This window comes from Populus alba, chromosome 2, assembly GCF_005239225.2.
Source record: "Populus alba chromosome 2, ASM523922v2, whole genome shotgun sequence".
NCBI lineage: Eukaryota > Viridiplantae > Streptophyta > Magnoliopsida > Malpighiales > Salicaceae > Populus > Populus alba.
In genome coordinates, this window is record NC_133285.1 from 4645415 (window position 1) to 4668269 (window position 22855).

At 34.0% G+C, this 22855-nt stretch overlaps 3 protein-coding genes across 3 annotated transcripts; 1 reads left to right on the top strand and 2 right to left on the bottom strand.

Annotated features, from left to right (window-relative positions):
* Positions 1-8485: 8485 nt before the first annotated feature.
* Positions 8486-9898, bottom strand: LOC118049153 (FCS-Like Zinc finger 6). Its single transcript, XM_035059067.2, has 2 exons — positions 9471-9898; positions 8486-8951 (listed from the first exon to the last, which is right to left on the bottom strand). The coding sequence occupies exons 1-2, from the start codon at positions 9761-9763 to the stop codon at positions 8792-8794; spliced, it is 453 nt and encodes a 150-aa protein (XP_034914958.1). The 5' UTR covers positions 9764-9898; the 3' UTR covers positions 8486-8791.
* Positions 9899-14773: 4875 nt separating this feature from the next.
* Positions 14774-15139, bottom strand: LOC140955285 (uncharacterized). The gene has a single exon (XM_073407541.1). The coding sequence runs from the start codon at positions 15137-15139 to the stop codon at positions 14774-14776; it is 366 nt and encodes a 121-aa protein (XP_073263642.1).
* A 4794-nt stretch (positions 15140-19933) lies between these two features.
* Positions 19934-21302, top strand: LOC118049154 (pollen-specific protein C13). Its single transcript, XM_035059068.2, has 2 exons — positions 19934-20193; positions 20765-21302. The coding sequence occupies exons 1-2, from the start codon at positions 20040-20042 to the stop codon at positions 21088-21090; spliced, it is 480 nt and encodes a 159-aa protein (XP_034914959.1). The 5' UTR covers positions 19934-20039; the 3' UTR covers positions 21091-21302.
* The last annotated feature ends 1553 nt before the right edge of the window (positions 21303-22855 follow it).

Genomic DNA, 22855 nt, shown 5'->3' on the forward strand with positions numbered 1-22855 from the left:
GGCAAGCTGTGTGCAGTCTCTGCCCGCCAGAAAGGCAGCTAGAGATTCATCCACCCAGAAAAGAAGCATGGTGCTTTTTCCATTACAGGCCAAATTTCCTATAATTTCAATATTTCACGTGGACAGGTTCCTCACCTGTCATTCTCCTATTGTGGACCAAAATGACAGCCCCTCCTTGCTACCGGACAAGTATGTAGGGTGCCCTATGCAAGATGGGTCACTTCGTAAATTTAATGGACATAACGGGACCCTAATATTTTGTTTTTTTTTGAAGCTCTGGCATTTTGTTTTTAGGCGCTAGTATTTGAGAAATCCATAATTTTGGAACCACGCGTTGAGGCATTGGAAACCAGAAACTTACCTGCTAATCATTGCACGCACATTATACACACAGCTATACCTAATTCCTCGAAAATGGTCCACAGCTAAGCTACGTCCCCTTCTCCCACAGATTGGGTCTGAATGGTCATCGTAGCTGGCTAATAATTGGTGTCAAAAGCGACGCTAATGTCTTTTTATTCTATGGTCCTCCATCCAATTTTAGCAAGTTAATGGTTCTGGATCTCTCAATATTGCTTGTCTGCAAGTCTTACACTTTCTCTTGTAGGAAACCCTAGCTCTTCGTTATACAGAATAATATCAGCGACAACCAGCACTGAAGCAGTTTCTCCTCATCTAAAGTTGTGGCTGCCGAGATTATTAATCTAGCCATCACAATTAGTGTAACTGAAGGACTAACAGATGGGCAACTCTAGTTTGCTCAAGAAAAAAAACAAAAGTTGCAGCACACGACAACAATTTCCCAAACCTAATACATCATTGTTATTGTAACTTATCATCAGTAGAGAAATATCAAAAAAAGGAAAAGGGGAGGAGAACTTGTGTCGAGCTACGCGACACTGTGATGTTAGCATGAAATCTTGTATAGGTGGTGGATAGGGTTTGTTCGTGGATTAAATCTTAGCGACTGTTGATCTTTTAAAACATACATTTTATAGCTAAATTTTGGGTTTAATCTATTGTTATAACCGAAAGCAATTACTACATGAAACTGCCATTTTAGATTATCTGAAGCTAACAAAACCATCAATATGCAAGATATTTTTTATGGTTCATTTTACTGTTAAAAGCATGCTGAGTTTTTCATGTTCTTAATAAGAATATAATTGCAGTAAATAGCTTGTCATGAAAAAAATATAAAATTTTTATTATTTTTCTTTAATGGTAACATTTTTTTTTATTCGTTTTTTCATGTTTTTAATAAGAATATAGTTGAGTGTCTTAACCATCCATCCTATTTATATAGAGATAATAGAAAACTGCAGTAACTGTAATGATTATAACATCTTATATTAGAATCATATTCTATAATAAATATAATTGCAATAAATAGCTTGTCGTGAAAAAAATATAAAACTTTTATTATTGTACTTTAATGGTAACATTTTTTATTCGTTTTTCATGTTTTTAATAAGAATATAATTGCATTAAATAGCTTGATGCATTGTCCAACCACCAAAAATAATATTTTATTAATGGATTATATTTTATTCGATTTTAATATTTATGATGCGCTATATGTATCCATCCATACAGGGATTAAAAAAAATTACGATTTCTCATGTAATTTAATCTGATTTTAAAGGACAAATTAATATCAAATATCACATTAAAAACGAACCAGAAACATATACGGATATATAGGGTTAGTTTCGAACTATTCGGGCTCCATTGAAAAATTGTCTTCAAGATCCAAGTCAACATTACAAATGAGTCTTGAATTGTTGTTCAAGAATTCCTTTTTCTTTGGCTCATAGAGAGAAAAAATAATAATTTTAATGATTTTAAAAATACATCTTCAACTAGCTAGCTCGGTGTATCTACAAAATAATTTTTTTCAAAAGCCAACCCTAAAATCCAAATTAATTAAAAACAGTCTAACGAAAAAACAAAACTGGTTACATCGTGAGCTTTGTGCGCGTCAATGGCGAAGTAACTTATCATTTGCTACAACTTGGACGAGTCATTAATGACCAACCATTTATGAAGACTCATAGTGGCAGTTGATAAAATTCTGAGGGCATTTGCGAAGCGGGGAATGGTAGAGAGAGCTTTTGGAAGATGCAAAGGGCACCGAGAGTTGCTATCCCCGAGATGGAACAAATTAATCCGCTACGAAAACAGCATCTACAACAATATATATATATATATATATATATATATATATATATATATATATATATATATATATATATATATATCCTGCATTAACAGTTCACAAAGAAGCTTGCAATTTCAGGGACTCGGTGCTGAAGTTATAAGCGATCGTGACTTGTGGGGCCAATGAGGCCTTAACATCACTAGTATGTTCATCATTGTTTGGCATTTTGGAAAAAAGGAACGAAATAAATTTATTTTCGGTTGGAAAAACAATTGCTTGCTGCATTTATTTTTGTAATGTTTCTTGCGGGATTGTACAAGTGCTGTGTGGATATGAATTGTTTGTGCCTTTTCAATTTCGTTTTGATAATTACACTGTGCAGCACCTGTGACCTGACTCGTGTGTTTGGCCACTAGCTGGTTGGTTTGAGCCCATGGCTTGCATAGTGGAGCCGGACCTTGGCTGGACCCCGGGACCATCTTGTCCCAGAGAGGGGAAACAAGGGCTGGTGTGGACGTGGACCTTGATGTGCAAACAATTAGCACGATACGAAGCATGCTAATTTGCATTTCTTTTAAGATCATATACATGTTGGGGAGAACTAAATGGAAAAAAAGAGCAGAAGGATAAGGGGCCGGGGATGCCAATCCTTGCTTCTGGTGTTTTTTCTTTTCACTCCAAAATTAGAGATTCATTAGAGGCTTGATGCTTCAATAAATCCCCCATAATTTCGAACGACTCTGTACCATTCTTTATTCACATGGCAACGAAACTTGATGTTTCAATACATCCTAGAATGAGAAGATATGGCGACAGCAGTTGAAAGGATCACCATGTGAGAAACGCGCATGCATACAAGGAAGCTTTTTTAGCCTAATCTAATGATTAATGAAGTTTTGGGTGAGGATAATTAACTTCTAAAATGAGTAAAATTAATGTTGTTAATGAATTTGATCCTCCAAATTCGTAGGCATAGAGCAATTTGGTTGTTATCTAGTGAATGAATCGCTCATGAGGGTGTAGTTTGACATGATTAAAAAAGGGTGCTAGCTGTAAGAAGAACAAGGAAAGAAAATCACAACAATGATGATGGCCATAATTAAGTGTATGAATCTGTTAAATTTGGTGTTCATCTTGAAACTTGAAACAAAATTTCCAGAGTTCCTCGGTCGAATAATTACAGGGAGATAGGCAATGTCCTTGTTCGACGTACTGGAATGTTAGAAACATGTTGGCAGGCCAGGAGCATTGGTATTTACGAAAATAATCTTCAATTCTTGCTCTGAATTAGCTATAAGAATATCAAAATTCCAGCCCGATCGAGGACAAATAAACTGTGATCTTGGCGTCTTATAATTAACAATTAACTTCGCAGTGAAAACAATATACGATGATTGAGTTCATCCGCTCGGTCGGATTAAAAGTGTTTTGCCAATAATATTAAAATTAGTTAAAACGGGGATATTGCATGGAAAATTAGGGTGAGGGATCAAGGTCGTGGATTGGTTGGCACTGACCCCTAACTGTAACATGTTATATAGGAATCACGTGAGTCAGCGACACGGCAAGCCTGATTTTTTTTTTCTTAATTTAAATTGAAAGCTAAGAATGATGAAACAAGCATGGTAATTAAGCAGACTGATGCTAGTTAATTAGAGGTTTGATGCAGACACATGCCAACTTGCTCAAGTGGGGGAGTTTTGTGTATTTGATTAAATAAAATACAAGTATGGAGTCCTGCTAGACGTGATAAACTGAGAATCTGCAGGGTAACTTTCACTATAAGTTGTAAGAGAAGATTTTGTTAATTTGTTTTCTTTATATCTTGACGATTCTTGTGCCAACTGTTTCCCAATCCTCGGCAAAAGTAGATGGGGGCAAGCATGGATTCAAAGCAATATAAATAATTAAACATACACAAAGCAAATTTTATAATATCAAAATCTAGCTAAAGCTCTTTTACCACGTACCAAAAGAAGTTAAGAATGAGTTTATAGTAAAATGCTACTAGCAGTTTTTTTTGTGTTTTGAAGATATTTTTGAAAAAAATATATTTATTTTTTATTTTTTATTTTTTATTTACTTCAAAGTAATATTTTTTGGGACCCATTACATTTTAATAAAAACAATATCAACATTCTTTAATGAGTTGCAAGCACAAAAAAACCCCTTTTTTTTTGCATGCTACGGTCATTTACCCCACCAAAATTAGTGTCTTTTTTTTATTGTTCTTATTTCAATGTATTATGATTAATATGCAAATTAAAATAAATTAATGGTAGTGTTTTTTTTATATATAATTGAAGTTACAACATCAACTTCAACAGTGATTTTAACCAAATACTTTTAACATATATTTTTTTTATTAAACATCTTTAACTATAATTTTAACCAAATATATATTTAAATTAAATTAATCATAACTAAAAATGATTTCTCTTAACCTTAACAAAAAAACCTATATAAAAAAAAAGCCTAGAAGTATCTAAGTTCAAAATCATAGTAGAAATTGGAGTGTTCAAATTGAGAAAATCCAACCATTGAAAGGATGTAAATGTAGAGATCATTGAACATTATAACGTCGAATCAAATGTGCACCTGATATATATATATATATATATATATATATATATATATATATATATATATATACAGGAAAAGGAAAAGAAAGAAAGTAAGAGCCAAAAGAAAGGAGTGCAGAAGAGCAGACGTACGAGTGATTTGGCGAGTACAAGGAAAGAAGAGATTAAGATTCTACAGAAAGCATCCGGAATTAATCCTGTCCTCCAATTGGGCAAATTGAATGGAAGAAATTCACCGTTATATATATATATATATATATATATATATGCCCTGCATGCCATGTTGTCCATTTTAATAAACTTTTTCACCACCTGCTACACTTGCTGCAGAGAATCTGTGAGCTTGTCCATGTATAATTAAATCGTCTAATTAATAATCAATATCGCTGCTCTTCTATTAATCTCCCTATTCCTTGCGATGTGTGTCTTCTCCCTGCGGTATCAAAACCACAAATTAAGACTCGTTAAAACCTCAGCCGATTTATTTACTAAGATCATTCAACATCAAATTAAGTAAGTAAACAGTTTTTATTATATTCTTGAGCAATCATTAATTTATTAATTATGGATTCTCAATTAGATCTTTTTGTTAGTTTATTAAGATTAAATATCCATGAAGAACATATATAATTAATCAAGGTAGCTTCTCTCTTCCTATAGGAAGGGCAGAGTTTTCTCTTTTTTTCATAGTTCATCTAATAGATCCCCACCGTGCATGGACGCGAGCAAATTAAATTTAATCCTAAATTATTTAATATCATAATAAATAAACTAAGGTGGCCTTTGTTATCAAGATCCCCCCATAGGAATCCCAATTTTCTCATAACGCATGTTTGTTTTTCCAGGAAAAATTCATTGGGATCCTCGAGGGTCAAGGCCCAAAACTGATAATTTTATTATGAATAATAATCTCACCCACCCGATGGAGTTAATGTTCATCTGACTTGTATCCAATCCAGATTATTTTTTTATTTTCTCTTTTAAAACAAAATTTAACTTTTATTATGTGCGAGTTTTATTTTATGATATTAAAAAAAAGAAAGAAAAAGAAACTGGGAAATGAACATACTTTTGGAGTTTTAAAAATAAAATAAAAGTTTTTTTTATTATTATTTACGTGGGTGTCCGGGCCAGCTTGCGCGCACCACGACTAATCCAACGGCTCACTGAACATCCTGCAAATCCAGTGAGCATATAAAATACCGCAAGGATGACAGGCGTGCATGGTAAGATTTGAACCCAAAATATATATAAAAAAAAAAAAACCAAATCCTTTCGACCGCTTGCCAAAAACTCAAATGCTCACTGGTTTTCTTTATGTTAACAGGTCGGGGAATACAGCACCGTGCCTGGTGAAGTGTAAATCAGAGATCACGTGGGAGCCAATTTCAAGAGAAAAGGCGTGGGGACATTTATTATATTCATTTTGGTTAGTCCCGTCTGAGGCACGAATCAGAGAAAGACCTCCTCCAGATGAATTATTATTATTATTTTCCATTTCCTTTTTTATCTTTATTGTGATGGTGATAGTTGGGACCCACTGCTGACTAGGCCAATGATTCCATTCTACTATCAGCTTGTACAAGAAGACCTTCCCTGGACTTGGCACCCCCAATAAATAAATAAATCATTTAATCAAATATTTGAAAGAATCTTCTAAAATGTCACCTCTCTCCGTGCTTATTTTCTAAATTAATAATAATCCTCATCATTCCCGCTGGCTGTTTGCGTGGCCAAGTTAACGAGGGCAAAATCTCGGCCATGGAATCTTCCCTTGCCGGTTGGAAGTGCATTCCGGAGAGTAATTTTTCCTTCTTTTTTTTTTAAGTGAAAAATTATTTGTCAATGCAACATGGCTAGGGTATTATAGTTGCGCGTGTATATTACAGGCGCGACCAAGGAAAACACAATGTCCGAGCACTTCTCAACCCTTCTGCTGCCAAAGAAAATACAGTTTTAAAAACGGCAACTCAACACAACAAGTTATCCTTCAGCACCAATCACCACACAACTAATTAAAAAATAATAATAATTAATTAATTAATTAAATACAAATCACAATTTCATATCAACTAATTTTGTAATTAAAGAAACTCAACCACAACACCAAAACAATTTATTATAATAAATAACCTTAATTCAATCACATCATGAAACTAAATCTAATAAACTAACCAGTTGATATACCTGTACAATCAGAGTCACGAGCATGTTATTGTCGTGTGTGATAAATAGCCTCATCTTTTTTTATTGTGGTGTCCAAACACTCGGTCCCCTAGCCTTGTCAGGTAAAAAACAACAAGACAAGATTCAAGTATTGAATGTGGGGCGTACAATATCGTTAGTCTTATCATTAATTGTGGTTTTGGCTCTCCAACCCTCTCAAAATTTTTTTTTTAAAAAAACTCATATAATATTTAACAAAAGAACATATTATCATTTATAATATATATACAAGATTTTTATAAGTTAGAGAAAAATTGATCCACACCAGTTCATCATTATATCTAGATGCATATGACTCTCAATTATCCAGATTACATATTGGTTAACGCAGAGGATTACATGGAAGTCTCGGAGCACACTCCCATGGTGGTGTAATGAAACACCTTTTTATTTTCATGTACATAGACATGTAGAGTTCTAACTCAATAGGTAGATATTGTTGTGTAAGTATGTGACCTTTCTTTGCATGTTAATGATTGATATATTCTACATGAACCACTAACTAATCATCATCCATTTTAACTTGATGATTAAAAACACACAAGCCATCAAGTGTGTTAACATTACGAGGGATGTGTTAATGCAATTCAAAACTACCGCATTATTTGATTAGGACAATGCACATCAACAATAACAAAATAGTGCATTGGAACCACTCCAAACCATAAATTATTGCCCTCCATGCATAACGAAAAAGCTTTTTTTTTTTATCAATTCATTGATGTAGGGTTTCCATATATATCACCCATCAAAGCATAAAATAGATATATTAAAAAATCAATACATCAGCATATTAAACTATGATGTATTATATGAAAAAAATAGCAATCACTCAAGTTGTATAAGTGTATTTGTATATTTTTAAAAATATATTTTTTTTAGTTTTTTTATATTGGTATATTAAAATTATTAAAAAATATCTAAAAATATTAATTTAATATTTTTTAAAATGAAAAATAATTTGAAATGACTTTAAATATCAATCTTGAATTAAAAAAACAAACACGTCGAGTCATAGTAAATATTTCAATGAAAGTTCGAAAAACCTTATTTCTAGTGATGAAAACAAATACATTTCCACAACATATATTATTTATATATTCAAAAATTCCCACATAAACGATACTCACCCTTGCTTTAGTCATGACGATTGATTATGGAAAGGCAATTCAATTCAAACATTTGCTCTCTATTGAATAATTTAGTATCCAAATTCCAAAGTCCAAACCATCGAGACAGAAACAATAATTGTTGTTTACGCGCGCAAATCTCTCTGATTATTAGGCAACTCATGCATCGAAACAAGATGGAGGTGGTACCACCGTGAAAATGATGGGAATCTTCTTTAAAATCAATACCATCCCACTCAGTACTATTCAGTCCCAAACCCATCAATTTTATCTCTAGAAATCAGTTTTTTTACCACCATGCATTCGCAGCACACATGTACACACACATTTAATTCTGCATATAATAATAGTAATAGTAGTAATAATCGAGAAAAAACACTTGTGGATCTGCAATTTTTTTCCATTACAAGCAAGACAAAACAGGATAAAATAAAAAGGTGTTAGAAAAAGCCAAAACAAAAAAAAAAAAAACAAAAAACTAGGAAAAATAAATGCAGACTCGTTAATTCTAGCTAGGCAGGCTTCATAGCTAGTATGCGCCGCGGATCCACGTAAAGCAGCTTCAAAACTTGTCCTTTACATACAAAAATATACGCCTGCATTCAAACCCACGTTCATATACTTCTAGACTTGGATTATATTATATATAAGCGAACATTTTTTTTTCATTTTTCTTGGTAATTAATTAATTTCTACAAGGCGGCAACGGTACTCTCGCCTTTACCGGAGACTTCTGTTGCGGTGGTGGAGGACACAGATTCTTTCTTGGATGCGAATGAGCACTTCTCTTTCCTCTCATCTAAGCTCATCTGTTGTTGCCTGCATTCTAGGCTGCAAAACGCACTGTCACCCCTGCAAGAAGCCAAATTAACTTCGTTAAAAACAAAGTCGATGCCATGTGACTATTAAACAAGATAGATTCATAGCAATTAATTAAAGAACAAATAGTGTATTGACCAGACAGATGATAAAAGTAAACAAAGTTGTTTGATAAAAAAAAAGAAGAAGGTGGATGCATCAAGAAAAATTATTTCATGGAAGATGTGTCGGATTTTGTTGTTATTTCTTGCAAAACATGATTGGGAATCGAATTGTCACATAAATAAACTGAGCTTACCATGTAAATCTATCACTTATTAGTGAAACAAGGTTAATTCTTTTATTTTTTTTCACATGTATTATAACCGAAAATCCCAAGAAACAAGCAAAAATATCTCCGAAGTTAAATTAGCGATTTGAAGTTAGGATTAAAAAAAAAGAAGAAGAAGAAAGGAAAACGTAACAGAAGATGTTCGATTTTGGTAAAGATTGTCAAAAGAAAATAAGTAGTAGCCCAACTAACATAGCCTAAAACAGAGAGAAAAGGATTACCTGTACATGTAGATGTCACGGCCAGGGATCAACCGGCGCTTGCAAAGAGAGCAAGCCCTCAAGAAGTGAGCAGTCTCCAAGAAATCAGCAGAAGCCCTTCTATAGGTAGTTCTTGGCGATCCAGCTTCAGACAAGAACCGTTGATCTATCAGGCCACCATATCCCACCTGTTTTTGAGGATGATCAGACGGTGGTGGGGCTGCTTCACTGGTAGCAGTGTTTAGATCAAAGGTGATCTCTGAGAAGCTTGTTGTTCTCTTCATAGGATTACGTGGTCTCTTGCCCAGCAACATCTTTGTTATACTCTTAGCAACTGCTAGCTATATATTATGTTTTTGAGTTTCCTTTCACTGAGGAAATATGGAGAGGGAGAAGGAGAGAGAGTCTGAGAAGGATGGAGAGGAGAGGGGAAGTGCAGGAGAAGAGGGGGTTGGAAAGATAAAAGAAGAGCCAGAAACCCAGGAGTGAATCTGGGCCGTTGAATTAATATGCTGTTTTGTTATTACAGCAAATCCACGTCATTGACTCTTTCATCATTGTTTTGGTAGCTTCTGATACTTTTTTATTTTTTAATATTCCCCAATCCACGCAGTTAAACTCTAGGTCTAGGGAGCTTGAGTTTCCTCGTTCGTAAGTGGTTATATATATACATTTCTACTGTAATTTACTCTACCATATGAATCGGTTCAAATTAGTCCCTATATTATGAATTTGATCAAATCAACTCTCCTACTTATTCTAGTTTTGAATTGCTTGAGTCCTATTGTCTACTTGTTCAATTAGGTTTATCAAAATCTAATAGTTGACTAATCCAATAGTTCACTTATCATATTAAACATAAATAACCAAAGTAAGAAACTACTATCAATGACATATTAAATAAAAAATTAATATATATGCTACACTCAAATGCAGTTTTTTTTTTTAATAAAGAATTAAAATATCATATTTTGCGTTTCATCAAATAATCCATCCCCTTAGAAAGAGCTTTCTACATATTGTCGCAACTTGTTTTCAATTTAAAGAATATATGTTATGAGCGTTATTAAAGAGTTTATGTTATAAACTAAATTCCAACAAAATATTAATTTTAAAAGTAAAAGTACTGCACTTTTAATTTGGTTCTATTAACCATGTCTTTAAACAAGATTTTCCAACAAAATCACCGTATCCATACACCAGCTAGAGCCTTGGACCAACCACTGTATGCGGCCGTCTCACGAGTCATTTTCCAGGGCTATCATCCTCTCTATGCATCAATTATTTGGGGAGCTTGGTCTGGACTCCTCTGGTCTTCCCACTTGCGCTGTCTATTTTGTAATTGCAGTTTAACAAATTAAACTGAACTAGTTGCATAATTATATATAATTCTAATTCTAATCCACGTGAAGTGCCTCCTTGTTCCCTTGCAGAACAGACATAAGTTTATCGTATTTCTTATTAAATTGCAAGGCTAAAATCGGCCAATCTCAACACCAATAGAACGCCGGTAGAGTGGTCCCTGACTGAGAAGAAAACTTCTCCGGGGAACTCTTGCTTTTGTCATATATCAAAATTGACTGATGGTCAGCACTCAGCACTGACCAGCGGGTGCGTTATAAAAGTTTTATGTAAAATGTTTGGCTGGCATGCCATTGGTTTCTGATTTCCAGCAAATTATTTAATTACTCCTAATTATTTTTAAGTTTTGCCCAAATATTTATGTGGTTGAAACATTTATTTAATCATGTCGTTTTAAATGCTAAACATCGCGAGAATCTCTTGTCTTGCTTTCATTGGTTGAGTTCTTGTCTCTCCTATCCCTGGATTAAATTAAACCCTTTTAACCTACGTTGATTTTAAGTGGCCATCTTGACACACACACACACACCTTAGCTTAAATTTTCTCTACTTCCTAGATTAGGTGGAACCTTATCCTAATTACTTTTCTGAATACGAAGCCTTTGTATCACTTATAGGTTATAAATAGAAGCTACAATACCATCCAAGATTTTCCAAATTCATGGGGCATCGTAGCAAAAAACCAGCGAAGAAAGGAGTGATGAGGCCTGCAAACAGTGAACATAATAATAACAAAAGAGAATATGGCAGTCAAGTAGAAACTAGAAAGGTGAGGATTTCTCTAAACCCTTCATTATAAGATATCATATCTCTAGTTTAAGTAGTTTTTAAAGTGTCAGTTCTTTTTAATGTGGGGAATATGCTATAAATATAATCTAGGAGCACGTTGTGATAGCATATATATGGTATAACTTTTATCACGAGAAGAAATATTTTGTTTGCTTCAAATTAATGTGACAAATTTATCAGCATCTATACTTGAAGATAAGAATCAATTGTGCATGGAGCAGTTGAAATATGTTAATATTGTAAATTCTATATCTTCGAGATCTTCTTTATTGCAGATCCAATCTTTGATTAGCCTAAACTGCCTCATGAATTGATAAATCATTGTAAGTGTTCAGTGGCGCCACTGAAAGTAAAGTTCTATCAGTGATTAGACGTTGTTTCATCAAAATGCGCCCACTTTCTTACCATGATGATCCAAGAAAGAGAAAATTAAAGGTGGAAGAATGACGTAAAGAAAGCAAATTAAATTAGTTTTAAAGCACAAGGTAACCTAGAGTATAAAGTGTATCCCTTGGTTGGTTTATTAATTTGCTTTGGAAAATACAGATAATTTCCACGCTAGTGAGAATTTGAAGTACATACTTCTTCTTTTTTTACCACCTTGTAATTTCATGGGGTTGTACTTTTTGGCACTGTATTTATGTTTTTTTCGGGAAATACAAAACGATGCTAGCAAAACAATTTTTATTGCCAGGCAAGCATCAAGAATCTGCGTCGATGGCTCAATTCTGCTAAAGTTTTCCATAACTGCTGCAGGTAATTAGAGATTACCACAGTCCTAACACTGATTTTGTTTTTCGGGATGAGCAGAAAATGGTTTTGCCGTGTTAGACATGATGGTACAATCATGTTTTTGAAAAAATTTAAAATTTTATTTTATTTTTAAATTGATTTTTTTAGTGTTTTGTGTTAATATCAAAAATAAAACTTAAAAATAATAAAAAAATATTATTTTAATATATTTTTAAACAAAAAATATTTTGAAAAACAAATATTACCCTATTCTTAAATATAAAGAAAATTTCTTTAGAGAACATTTATTTATTATTAATATTAATAAAAAAAAATCTAAAAAGAATTTAAAAAATCTTGTAGTAAACATTATGAAGACACTGGCTTCACTGTTTACTATTACAGTGCAATGATTATGGTGTCTTTTAAAGAAAAAATAAGAAGGTTAATTATAAGTTTTGGGTGTTTCAGTCTTTTCAAATGACTCTTAAGTCATTGATGATTTGGTGGGTGTGTGTGACTTTTCCTTGTCTTGAAACAGTAGAATAATTTATGTACCCTCCATATTAAATTTTTTTAAAACTATGAGGTAAGGATATTTATATTTAGGTCTTTTTAATTTTTGAAATACAGTGAAAAAATAGCTTTGCCTTTGAAATCCAAAAAAATAAAACATGGATCTAGGGGCCTCTCGGTCTTTTAGTATGTTTTTTTTTTTTTTAATTTAGCTCTATTTTTTTTTAATTTATAATATTTTTTTTTTTTTTATAAAAATTTTATTGTTTTTTAATTTTTTTTCTTGTTTTTTCAATTTTGTTTTGTTTTGTTAAAGTTTCTTTTTCTTTTCAATTTAACCTGCTAATAAAAAAAAATTATTGCTTTCTAATTTATTTTTTATTTTAATTTTCACTTTTATTCTTTTAATTTCCAAAAAAAATTGTTATATTGATGAGTTTTTTTTTTTTAATTTCTTTACTTGATTTATTTATTTATAATGATAATGATTGCTAGGTACACCAATTACTTCGAGACTTGTGATCAGGTGTCTTGCGAGGGATAACGAGTGCGATCCAATATCATGGCTGGACTTTGGAACCCCCTCACGTGAGCAGCCTATTCCTTGAAATTGAGGTATCATTCACAGCTTTATTGCCATAAATTGCTGTTTTTCTTTCGTAATAATTTACCAAAAGAAGTACCCAAGCAAAGCATTGCTTTAGAACAACGTTTTTTCTGCAAGTGGTCAAATATATATATATATATATATAATATATCTGGTCGTTGAGTTGAGTTGCTTCTGCTAACAATGACCATTAAAGGGATGTCACCCACGATCACAAGCAAAATATCTCCTCTAACACAGCATTTGAAGGGCGCCCACCAGCTGAAGAATTCGATATTAATTTCTACATTAATCATGATTATAATCTGGAGAGTGACCCTTCAAATCAGACTTTACGATGAGTATATTAAGTAGAAGCGTGATATTATAAAATTGGTTGAAAATAAGAAGAAACATACGTTATAACTTGTTTTGTCATGTAATGATTGATGTTAGCCACTGAACATCGACATGGACAAAAGCTTAGGATATTTGTGAAAAGGCTACACACTGCCAGGAAGTAAATTAAAAAAAAAAAAAAAAAAACTTAAAAAATCGATGTTTTACAGTGAATCAACACTGATTATATTGTAGATTCATGTAGTATAATAACATTTTTTCGCTCTAGCGTGATAGCCAATGAAATGAAGATTGGAGGGTAAAATAATCTTTTCAAAGAGGATTATTTTACATTATCAAATTGATCGATAGGAGTAAATTGGATTTTTTTTTAATTTTTTAACATAGTAAAATTATTTAATTGTCCTTAAAAACAAAAGAAAAATAAATTGGTGTCCAGGTGCTTTTAGTCTTTTTGCTTTTTTTTTCAAAACAGTAAAATGATAGAAGTACCCCCTACAAACAAAATTTAATGAACTGACTTTCAGGGGCTATTATGTATTTTTATTATGGTTTTTTTTTTTTAAGTGAATTGAGTTGCAATTTACTATTTTAATAAACATAAATATTATTAAAAAAATTGATTGATGAGTACATTGCTTATGTCAGCTGGGGTTTTGCCCGTGAAATTTGGGTGATGAATGCAGTGTTTTTCCTATGTTCAACAAATAGAAAGCAACTGACTATTAATTTTGCAATTAAAGGATTCAATAAATGAAAAAAAAAAAGTTTGGGGACCAAAATTAAAAAAAACTACTACAGTCAACGGTTGAACACCATCCTTCCGTTTTTTTTTTTTCTTTCTTTCACTGAACTGGAGGTTCCTTGTCGAAGTCTCAGCTTGATGTCACCATTGTTGATCATCCAATCATTGCTCACATTCTTTAGCGTCCAATAAGCCCGCGCAAAAGTAGCTCAGCCACAGACCTCCAGTTGGGCCTTAGCAAATCTTTGGTAATCCTGCTGTGGTCACATAATTCAGTTGGGCCGACCTATTTGTGTGGATGAAATCAATGTTCTGTTGGACTCTCATACCGTTAAAAACATCAGAGAAGAGGTTGCAATAATGGACATCAATAACAGATCGAGAAAAGCCACCACCTCGAGGAAACAGTTCTCTTGGACCACCCGAGCTCAGCCTATTTGACATCACCACATAAGCTGCTGAGGAATGCTTGCGGACAGCGCCGTCGCCGGCCTTGTAATATTTGGTCACACTGTCTAGAGATGCTCCTGGTGCCCGCCGCTCATTCATGAGTTCAACTGCATAAAGGCTGGGGCTCTTCGCATACCTAAATACTCGCATGCATTTGTACCACAAAATTACCTGCTGGGGAGTCCCAGGATATTTTTTTTTCATATTTCATTTACCTGGCAGTTAAGAAGTCTATAACACCAACTGCTTGTTCTATATTTGCATCCGTTTAATCCCATTCTTGAGAGCCATCTGTAGAAGAGCTAAGTTCCCGACCATTTTGGGAGCCAGGGGCAGCATGCTGATCAATTGCAACCTTCGATTCATATTTTCTGCAAGTTTACGCTGCCAAATTACATGGGGATTGTAGTATATAGTATTAAGATTAGTGGTCGGATAAAATACCAATTACAGATAGCACAAAAAGTTTCCCTCCCATACATGAAGCATAACTCTGCTGTTTCTGTAGACTGCTAACAAAATCTGTCAAGATCTAATGTCTCATGTTAGAATTGTTTTAGAGTTTTAAGGTTATTAACTCCCGTTCTCTAGAAAATTCAGGTTACTATGTTAGATGGCTATTTATGAAGTTGGTGACTAGAATTCGAGTTTCATGTACCAGTTACCAAACCTAATGAAGACCAACTGGAACAGCAGTGGCCTTAAATAGCAGCCCAGTAAATCATAAGAACATGACCCATGAACTGTAAAAGTAATAATTTCTTGGCTGTGGCTGGCTGGCTGTTTCTGATTTTAGTGGCAACGAATTGCATGATTTTAGTGGCAAGTCATCTTCAACAATGAATGGTCTCCTGTGATCCTGTTATGGACATCATCAGTTAGTACATGGATTATTTTCTACGTGAACGGCTTTAATTAGTACATCTTCACATCACATGCAGTCGTTATCCGAGTAAATGTTGGACACTAATGGGAAGTTCTAAGAGGTAAAATTCAGCTTAACTAAATCTTCTAGGCTCTTTAAAAACATAAATTTGCTATACTAAGTCCACGCTTGGATCTGATCCATATATGAAGGATTCAACAGCAAAAAAAATAATTAAAAGATTCAGAGTCAACTCGTCCAGGGCACGCGAAAGTGAAGTGGGATATCCTTTTCTACAATGCCTTCGGTTTTAAGAAACAGATATAGATTACTGAAACAATCTTTACATTATTTTAGATGGCAGATATAGAATTTCGAGTAGTGATGAAAATCTTAATAAATTCATTTCGAAATTAATCTTAATATATACATCGTCTCCCCATTTGCTGTCACTTGCATTATCAGGTCTTACCAGCTCCTCTGTTTTTGCCAGCAGTTGACAATATAGCCTATGCTTAAGATGGTTACAAAATACTGTATTTGCTTCTACTTATTTACATGCCCTACAAATTAATCATAGTTGCTTGTCTTAAGCCCGACCAAATATAATGATTTGCAGACTCGTAGTTATGAATAGAGGGAGAAAAGGTAAGTCACCTGCAAGAAGAATCCATTGGATGCTTTGATTCTAACACGATTGGAGTCGTTCGAGTTTCTCACAATCTTAAGTTTTTCATATCTTCCAGATGTCAGTCGTCCAAGCCCATGAATAGTTTGTTCAAGAGCCTGAGCTTGAAATTCGTTGCATTGACCCTCCGTAACTTCAATGACAAACAACAAGCTTGGATTACACTTTATATCTACTGCAGTCCAGGTCCGTCCTAGAGAAGTTGACAAAAAATGAAAATCATGATCTGCGATGATCATCAACCAAGTAGAGTGACAAAAAAGTGACAGAGCAAATAGGGGAAATTACATTTAGAATCTCGTAATTTTGTCTAAATTGCAATTATCCATTATAGTTTTCCTTGCCCTGAAGTGTGTTTCTGTAATGTGATAGAATTATTAATCACGACCCGTACTGTTTATTTTTAAAAAAACATCAGTTTAATATTTTTAAAGAATAAAAAAAGTTTGAAAAGCAGTTTATTAAAGTATAGGATGAACCACAAGATATCTTTGGACTCTGCGTTTGGGTTTTCTTTCTTGACCTTTAAAGCAAAACCCCCCGAATTATCATCAAGATACAACCAAAACGTGCTTAATTGAAGCCCAGTATACTGTGAGAGAAGAGACTTTTCCATAAAAGAAAGACCATAAAATCAAAGGACAATATGTCATTAATCTCCATGGCTGGTCTTCTTTGCAAGCTCGTTGCTTGTCAGATGCCTGTGAAATTGGCTTTATAACTAGGGAATCAAGCCCTTGCTTTAGATCATACACATTCTTCCAGGCAACTCCAGGATCGATAACATAAACAATTCTAGCCACGCCACAGCATTCCGATGAATTATAAAAATAATATTAAATGTTAGCAAGTGTGTAAAATTTAAAATATAAAGCATAATTATAATGAACAATTATAGGTTAGATCAAACTAAAGGTAATTTTCTCTATTTATAATCATGCATGCACCAACCGGTTGGCGATGCCATAAAAAAAGAGAAGGTTTAGTCCAGTCTTCAGTAACAGGCCAACCACCAAGATCAGCTGCTTTTTACTTTAAAGCTGGGATTTACTCTTCTTTATGAAAGACACGATGATAGAGCTACGACATGTATGGCCAGCAGCTGCCTTGCTGCGTATATCGCCACTTTTCATTCGTTCTCTTGTCTGTTTTAACTCGCATGTTACAAACAAGCGTTGTAGATTTATTGTATTGGTAGATACAAATCATTATTCATAATAATATAATTATTATTTTATTTTATTTTGAAAAATATCAATTGATTACTTATTGAAAGTAGTACAGTTTTTTTCAAGTTCAAATAATTATTTTTAAATTGATGTTGAGTGCAAATTGGTTTTTTAAAATTTTTAAGGATGTTATAATAACTAAATTATTTTTAATAGCATAATTTATTTAATTGGTGCCTATGATCCTTTTTTATATATATTTTATTTTTAAAAAAAACTATAAAACAACCACATTATCTTTAAAAGCAGAAATTCTTTAACTAACATGCAAAGGCTTTTTTATATTTTCATCATGATATTTTGTTATTATCAAGTTGATTGAATTAGAGACAATTTATTATTTTAATAAATATAAAATACAATTAAAAAATGAAAAGTTATTAGCGCGTGAGTGCAACATGCCATCAAGTCCTCTATTTCGAAGTGTTTGGTAATGTGGTAACGGTTGCTTTTCAAATAATTTTTCGTGCTGAAATGCATGTCAATGATTTTTTTTATTTTTTAAAATTTATTTTTAATATCAACAAATCAAAACGATTTAAAAAATATAAACCATATTAAATTTAAAAAAAAAAAAAAATTTTTTAAAAAATACAATTTCAACCGTATTCCTAATCACTACCGGATTTGTTCTCAAGTGGTGCGTTTCAGCGGCTAAAGATGTTGCCGCAGTGTAATTGAAATCATCTTGGTGACCTCTTCCTCTCTATAGTGGAGTGTGTGGCTTTTTGGTATTCAATTTGGCGCCAATGCTCTCTCTCTTTTTTTTCATTCTTAATTCCACGTTTAACCATTTAAACTTTCAAAATAGTCCTTCAATGTGTTTTTATTTTATATATATTTAATCAATTATTATTATTATTATTATTTATTAAAATTTCTTTTTAATTTCATTCTTTCTCATTTTTTTTTATTATTCAAATTTAATTTTTATTTATTTTATTTGAGATATTTCTTACCAACTGATTTCTAGTTGACTGCCCAATCAACGGTTGAATGGAATCCGTTTACAATTCTCTTAACATTTAATCTTTCCCACGGGAGAAGGCAAATAGTTGAGTTCGGCCTGTACTTGAACAAAAACGACTTTTGAAAAGTGATTAAACTGATTATTATACAGACTGTACCAGCTGATAACATAAGCCTCTAACTATGCTTTATACCAATCTGATCGTTATATTTAGATTGGAGGATTTTCTGATTAAATTGAGTGTAGAGCACTTGGGTTTTCGTTATACTAATTTTCACATGATATATAGAATTTGATATTAAACAGATGCTAATATTGCAATTACTCGGAACTACCGTGGACTGCCAGCCTTGACTTGCGGCCTAGTTTGGATGCCTCCTGTTGACAATGGCCAGGCCTGTTTGACCTGTAATCTTACTCGGAAGAAAATAACAGCAGAAATTTATAACTTTTGTCAACTCCACGATTAGAGAAAAAAGCAGACACTGTCATGTATGATTCAACCACAAGATCCAAATATACAGTAGCGTTATGCTAAGTCTTGTACCACCAGAAAGAAAAGGAAAGCAGATTAGAGTGTGGTTTAGATCTTGATATGAAAATATTTGAAACGTAATAACTTCAAAGGAGTTTAAAACTCCGATCACATCATGAACTAGGAGCTGTTTCGGATTAGAACTCGAATGATTCGGTGACAAACCGAATCAAGATTTTAAAGCAGTGTCGTCGTATCATCCTGGAAAGGAAAGTGGTGACGAAGGGAGCTTCTTAATTCACCGAACAGAGCCCATAATTAAACTGGGTCACGACTCACATGTGAATGTGAATAAGCAAAGACATGTGCGATGGGCTGGAATACAGTGAGTGATCCACCCTTTACTTCCCTCCTTGGACAACCATCTCTCTCTCTCTCTCTCTCTCTCTCTCTTCCCCCATGTGAGCGCCGACAGACATTTCCAGCTATACTTTAATCACTACGCCACTTCCCAGCCCACTCCCTGCGCATCTCAGTTATCTATCCAATGGGAAGATGCCACGAAAGACAATGCCACCTCTTAAAATGACGAAAATACCATAGAACATGCTCTACTGAAGAACGCGTTGCTGCACCCACATATTTCTCAAAGCGTGATCACCGCAATTGCTTTCGGTAATTACACACTTCCCTCTTACTTCACCCGCTTTCCAACCTCCTACTCCTTCCTTTTGGTTTTTTTTATAGCGCTTTATCTTCTCTACTCAACGCATTTGCTTTTCCATCTCAATCTCTCTCTCTCTCTCTCAAGATCTCTAACAAAATGGCTCGCGTATTCTTGCTGCTTGCTCTCTGTGTGCTACCGGCCCTTGTAAGTGCTGCTCGCCCCGGAAGAAACCCATTTAGTGTTCAAGGACGCGTGTACTGTGACACTTGCCTTGCTGGTTTTGAAACCCCCAAAACCACTTACATTGCAGGTATGACTACGGTCTCTCGTTTCATACCAGTTCAGTTGTAGATTTCTAGATCTTACTCCATTTTAAAAAAGGATGGTTGTGTTTGTAGTTGATTTATACTCTTTCTTCAGGAAACAGACCATCTGTGTCAGAAATGTTTAGATTTACTTGCTGGTTAGTGCTTGACGGCTGTTTAATATTAGATCTGTTCAAAACAAAAACTTGAACTTGAACTTTTGCTGGCTAAAATGCTCACCCAGAACCAGTGTATTCTAGTTGCAAGGGAAGTGTGATCGGGTTTTATCTGTTTGATTAATGATTTTTTATTTTGGAGATCACAAAACCTATCAACTGTAGTGGACATGGTAAAATAAAATAAAATAAATAGTTCATCTTCAAAAATGTTTGCTTCTTGTTAAAGTGGTTGTGGTATAATCACCAACCAATGAGACCGAAAACAACAATTCCGAGATCTTTGGCTATCCAATCATTCGTGTATCTTGCACACTGTTTATATAAAGGTTGCATTGTTAGAATTATGTTGAATGTCTAAGGATCATTATATGATGTTGTGCTTTTCTGTTTCTTATAGGTTCCAAGGTTAAGGTGGAATGCAGGGACAGGAAGACACAAGATCTTGTCTATAGCAAGGAAGGCACAACAGACTCAACTGGAACATACACCATCACTGTTGATGAGGACCACAAGGATCAAGTCTGTGATGCCATGCTAGTTAGCAGCCCCCGCAAGGACTGCAGCTCACCATCTGCAGGCCGTGACCGTGCCCGTGTTATCTTGACCAGTTACAATGGTCTTGTATCAACCACTCGCTATGCCAATGCTATGGGTTTCATGGCTGCACAGCCCATGTCTGGCTGCACTGAGCTTCTCAGGTCATACCAGGACTTTGATAATTAGAGTTTCACTTTGAGTTACTCTGAAGTGTCTAGTTGACTAAATATTTGCGTGGTTTATTATTCTATTATTATCTATTAAGATTGTTACCCGTATTGATTTGTTACTCGGTGTTTTAGAGGGCTATTAATTTATCCTTGTGAATGGACTCAGTTGGGATTTCTAAGTACTGTATGCAAGTCACATTATGAGTAACTGAGTTGGTATTTTGCCCATCTTCTTCATTATTTGATCAGAGCTTCACAATGCATCTGGAGACCCATGCTATTCAGCAGTTATCCTTTATCCGCTCGTTTCTTTTTCTAGTCTTCGAGAAATATTTTTCAGGCAGCTGTGTTTCTTTCTCCGGGTACTTGCAGGTGCTTATAGCCCAAAAAAGAAAGAATTAAAACTAATAATACCCGTAGAGAATTCCACATCCAAGGTGGGGCTTGGTTTGGCAAGGACACGAGTTGCAATCTCTGTTGTGCTTGATATGGATTTTCCACCGCCTTCCCATCATCATCCCTCTGCTAATATTCAGCCCAAAGGCGCGTTGAAACTGTTCCTGTCTCATCCCCCCCCCCCCCCCTAACGGGACGATTCGAGTCCACTTTTGAGGATAAGCTTCTGGCAACCCTTATCCCGAGTAACCTCTAAACCTATTTTTACAGCCCACAGCTCAGCTCTCTCGCCAGAAAACACACCAACTTAGGCCGCAAAAGCACAATGAGAACGAGTTAATGACCTTGCCGATATCTAACAATCCCACCTCTCTGCTTCACCTGGCTAGGCACCACAGCTTCAAGTTTTATCCATTCGTAGGTGAACAAGTCCTTCCTTTTAGTTAGCAAAGGGCTGACTGACTACGTTTTAAGGGGGTCCCCTGCTCGTTACCCCAAATGGCATCAAACAACCCATAATTAGATTTCCAATTGCGGAGCTGAATTTGGCTTTTCCTTGCAAATCTCTTTCAGTACACGTCAAAAATTTATAATGGTTAATTCGAATGCTGCTTGTTTATGGAATTCCACATCCTTGATCGGGTGAAAACAAGAAACGGAGCTCGAAAATGCTATTTGGGCCTTTGAACTCAATACCTTTCGCAAATGGTGAAGTCCGTACTCGATGGTTCCTAAAAGCCAATAAAGTAGTATAAAACATCCAATGGGCCGATGCCTGGTCCTTTTTTCTTCTTATCATGAAACCAATCAGATCCCTAGACCCTCTGTTAACAAATCTTTCGAATTTTTATTCTACAAATGACTTCGATGTTTTAGTGTCCCAAAAACATTAAAAAAATATATTAATTTAAATTTTTAAAAATACATTCTAACCACAATACTAAACACGTATTGAAAAGAAAACAAGAAAATCGAGTTTTAGAATCCTTTTAATAACTATTTGAATGTTGCATATGTGACTTTTTCTAAGATCCCAAACCAAGAAATTTGGGATCAACTAAGTTATGTGCATATCATAAATCTATAATGACACTTTTTTTTTAATTCACTTATGTATTTTTTTTTTAAAAAAAATAACTATTAGGTTATAAATAGAATGGAAAACATACAAAGCCTAATTGATAACGATATTATTTTATTTTTTTAAAAAAAAAAAATAAAGATAACAAAGATAACAAAGATAAAAAAAATATATATGATATAAAAAAAAACATGAATGAAATTATGTTTTGTAGTGGTGTAGAAAATATAATAATCATTTTTGTATTATGATAGATAAAATATAATAAATATATAAAAAAAATTATTTTACCTTTAATATGTAA

What these genes read in the sequence shown, in the direction of transcription:
- LOC118049153 (XM_035059067.2), bottom strand. Translation starts at nt 9,763, where the DNA reads ATGTTGCTGGGCAAGAGACCACGTAATCCTATGAAGAGAACAACAAGC. An exon ending in CGTGACATCTACATGTACAG is followed by an intron (nt 8,952 to 9,470) that starts GTAATCCTTTTC and finishes GGCTTCTTGCAG; the next exon opens with GGGTGACAGTGCGTTTTGCA.
- LOC140955285 (XM_073407541.1), bottom strand. Translation starts at nt 15,139, where the DNA reads ATGCGAGTATTTAGGTATGCGAAGAGCCCCAGCCTTTATGCAGTTGAA.
- LOC118049154 (XM_035059068.2), top strand. Translation starts at nt 20,040, where the DNA reads ATGGCTCGCGTATTCTTGCTGCTTGCTCTCTGTGTGCTACCGGCCCTT. An exon ending in CAAAACCACTTACATTGCAG is followed by an intron (nt 20,194 to 20,764) that starts GTATGACTACGG and finishes TGTTTCTTATAG; the next exon opens with GTTCCAAGGTTAAGGTGGAA.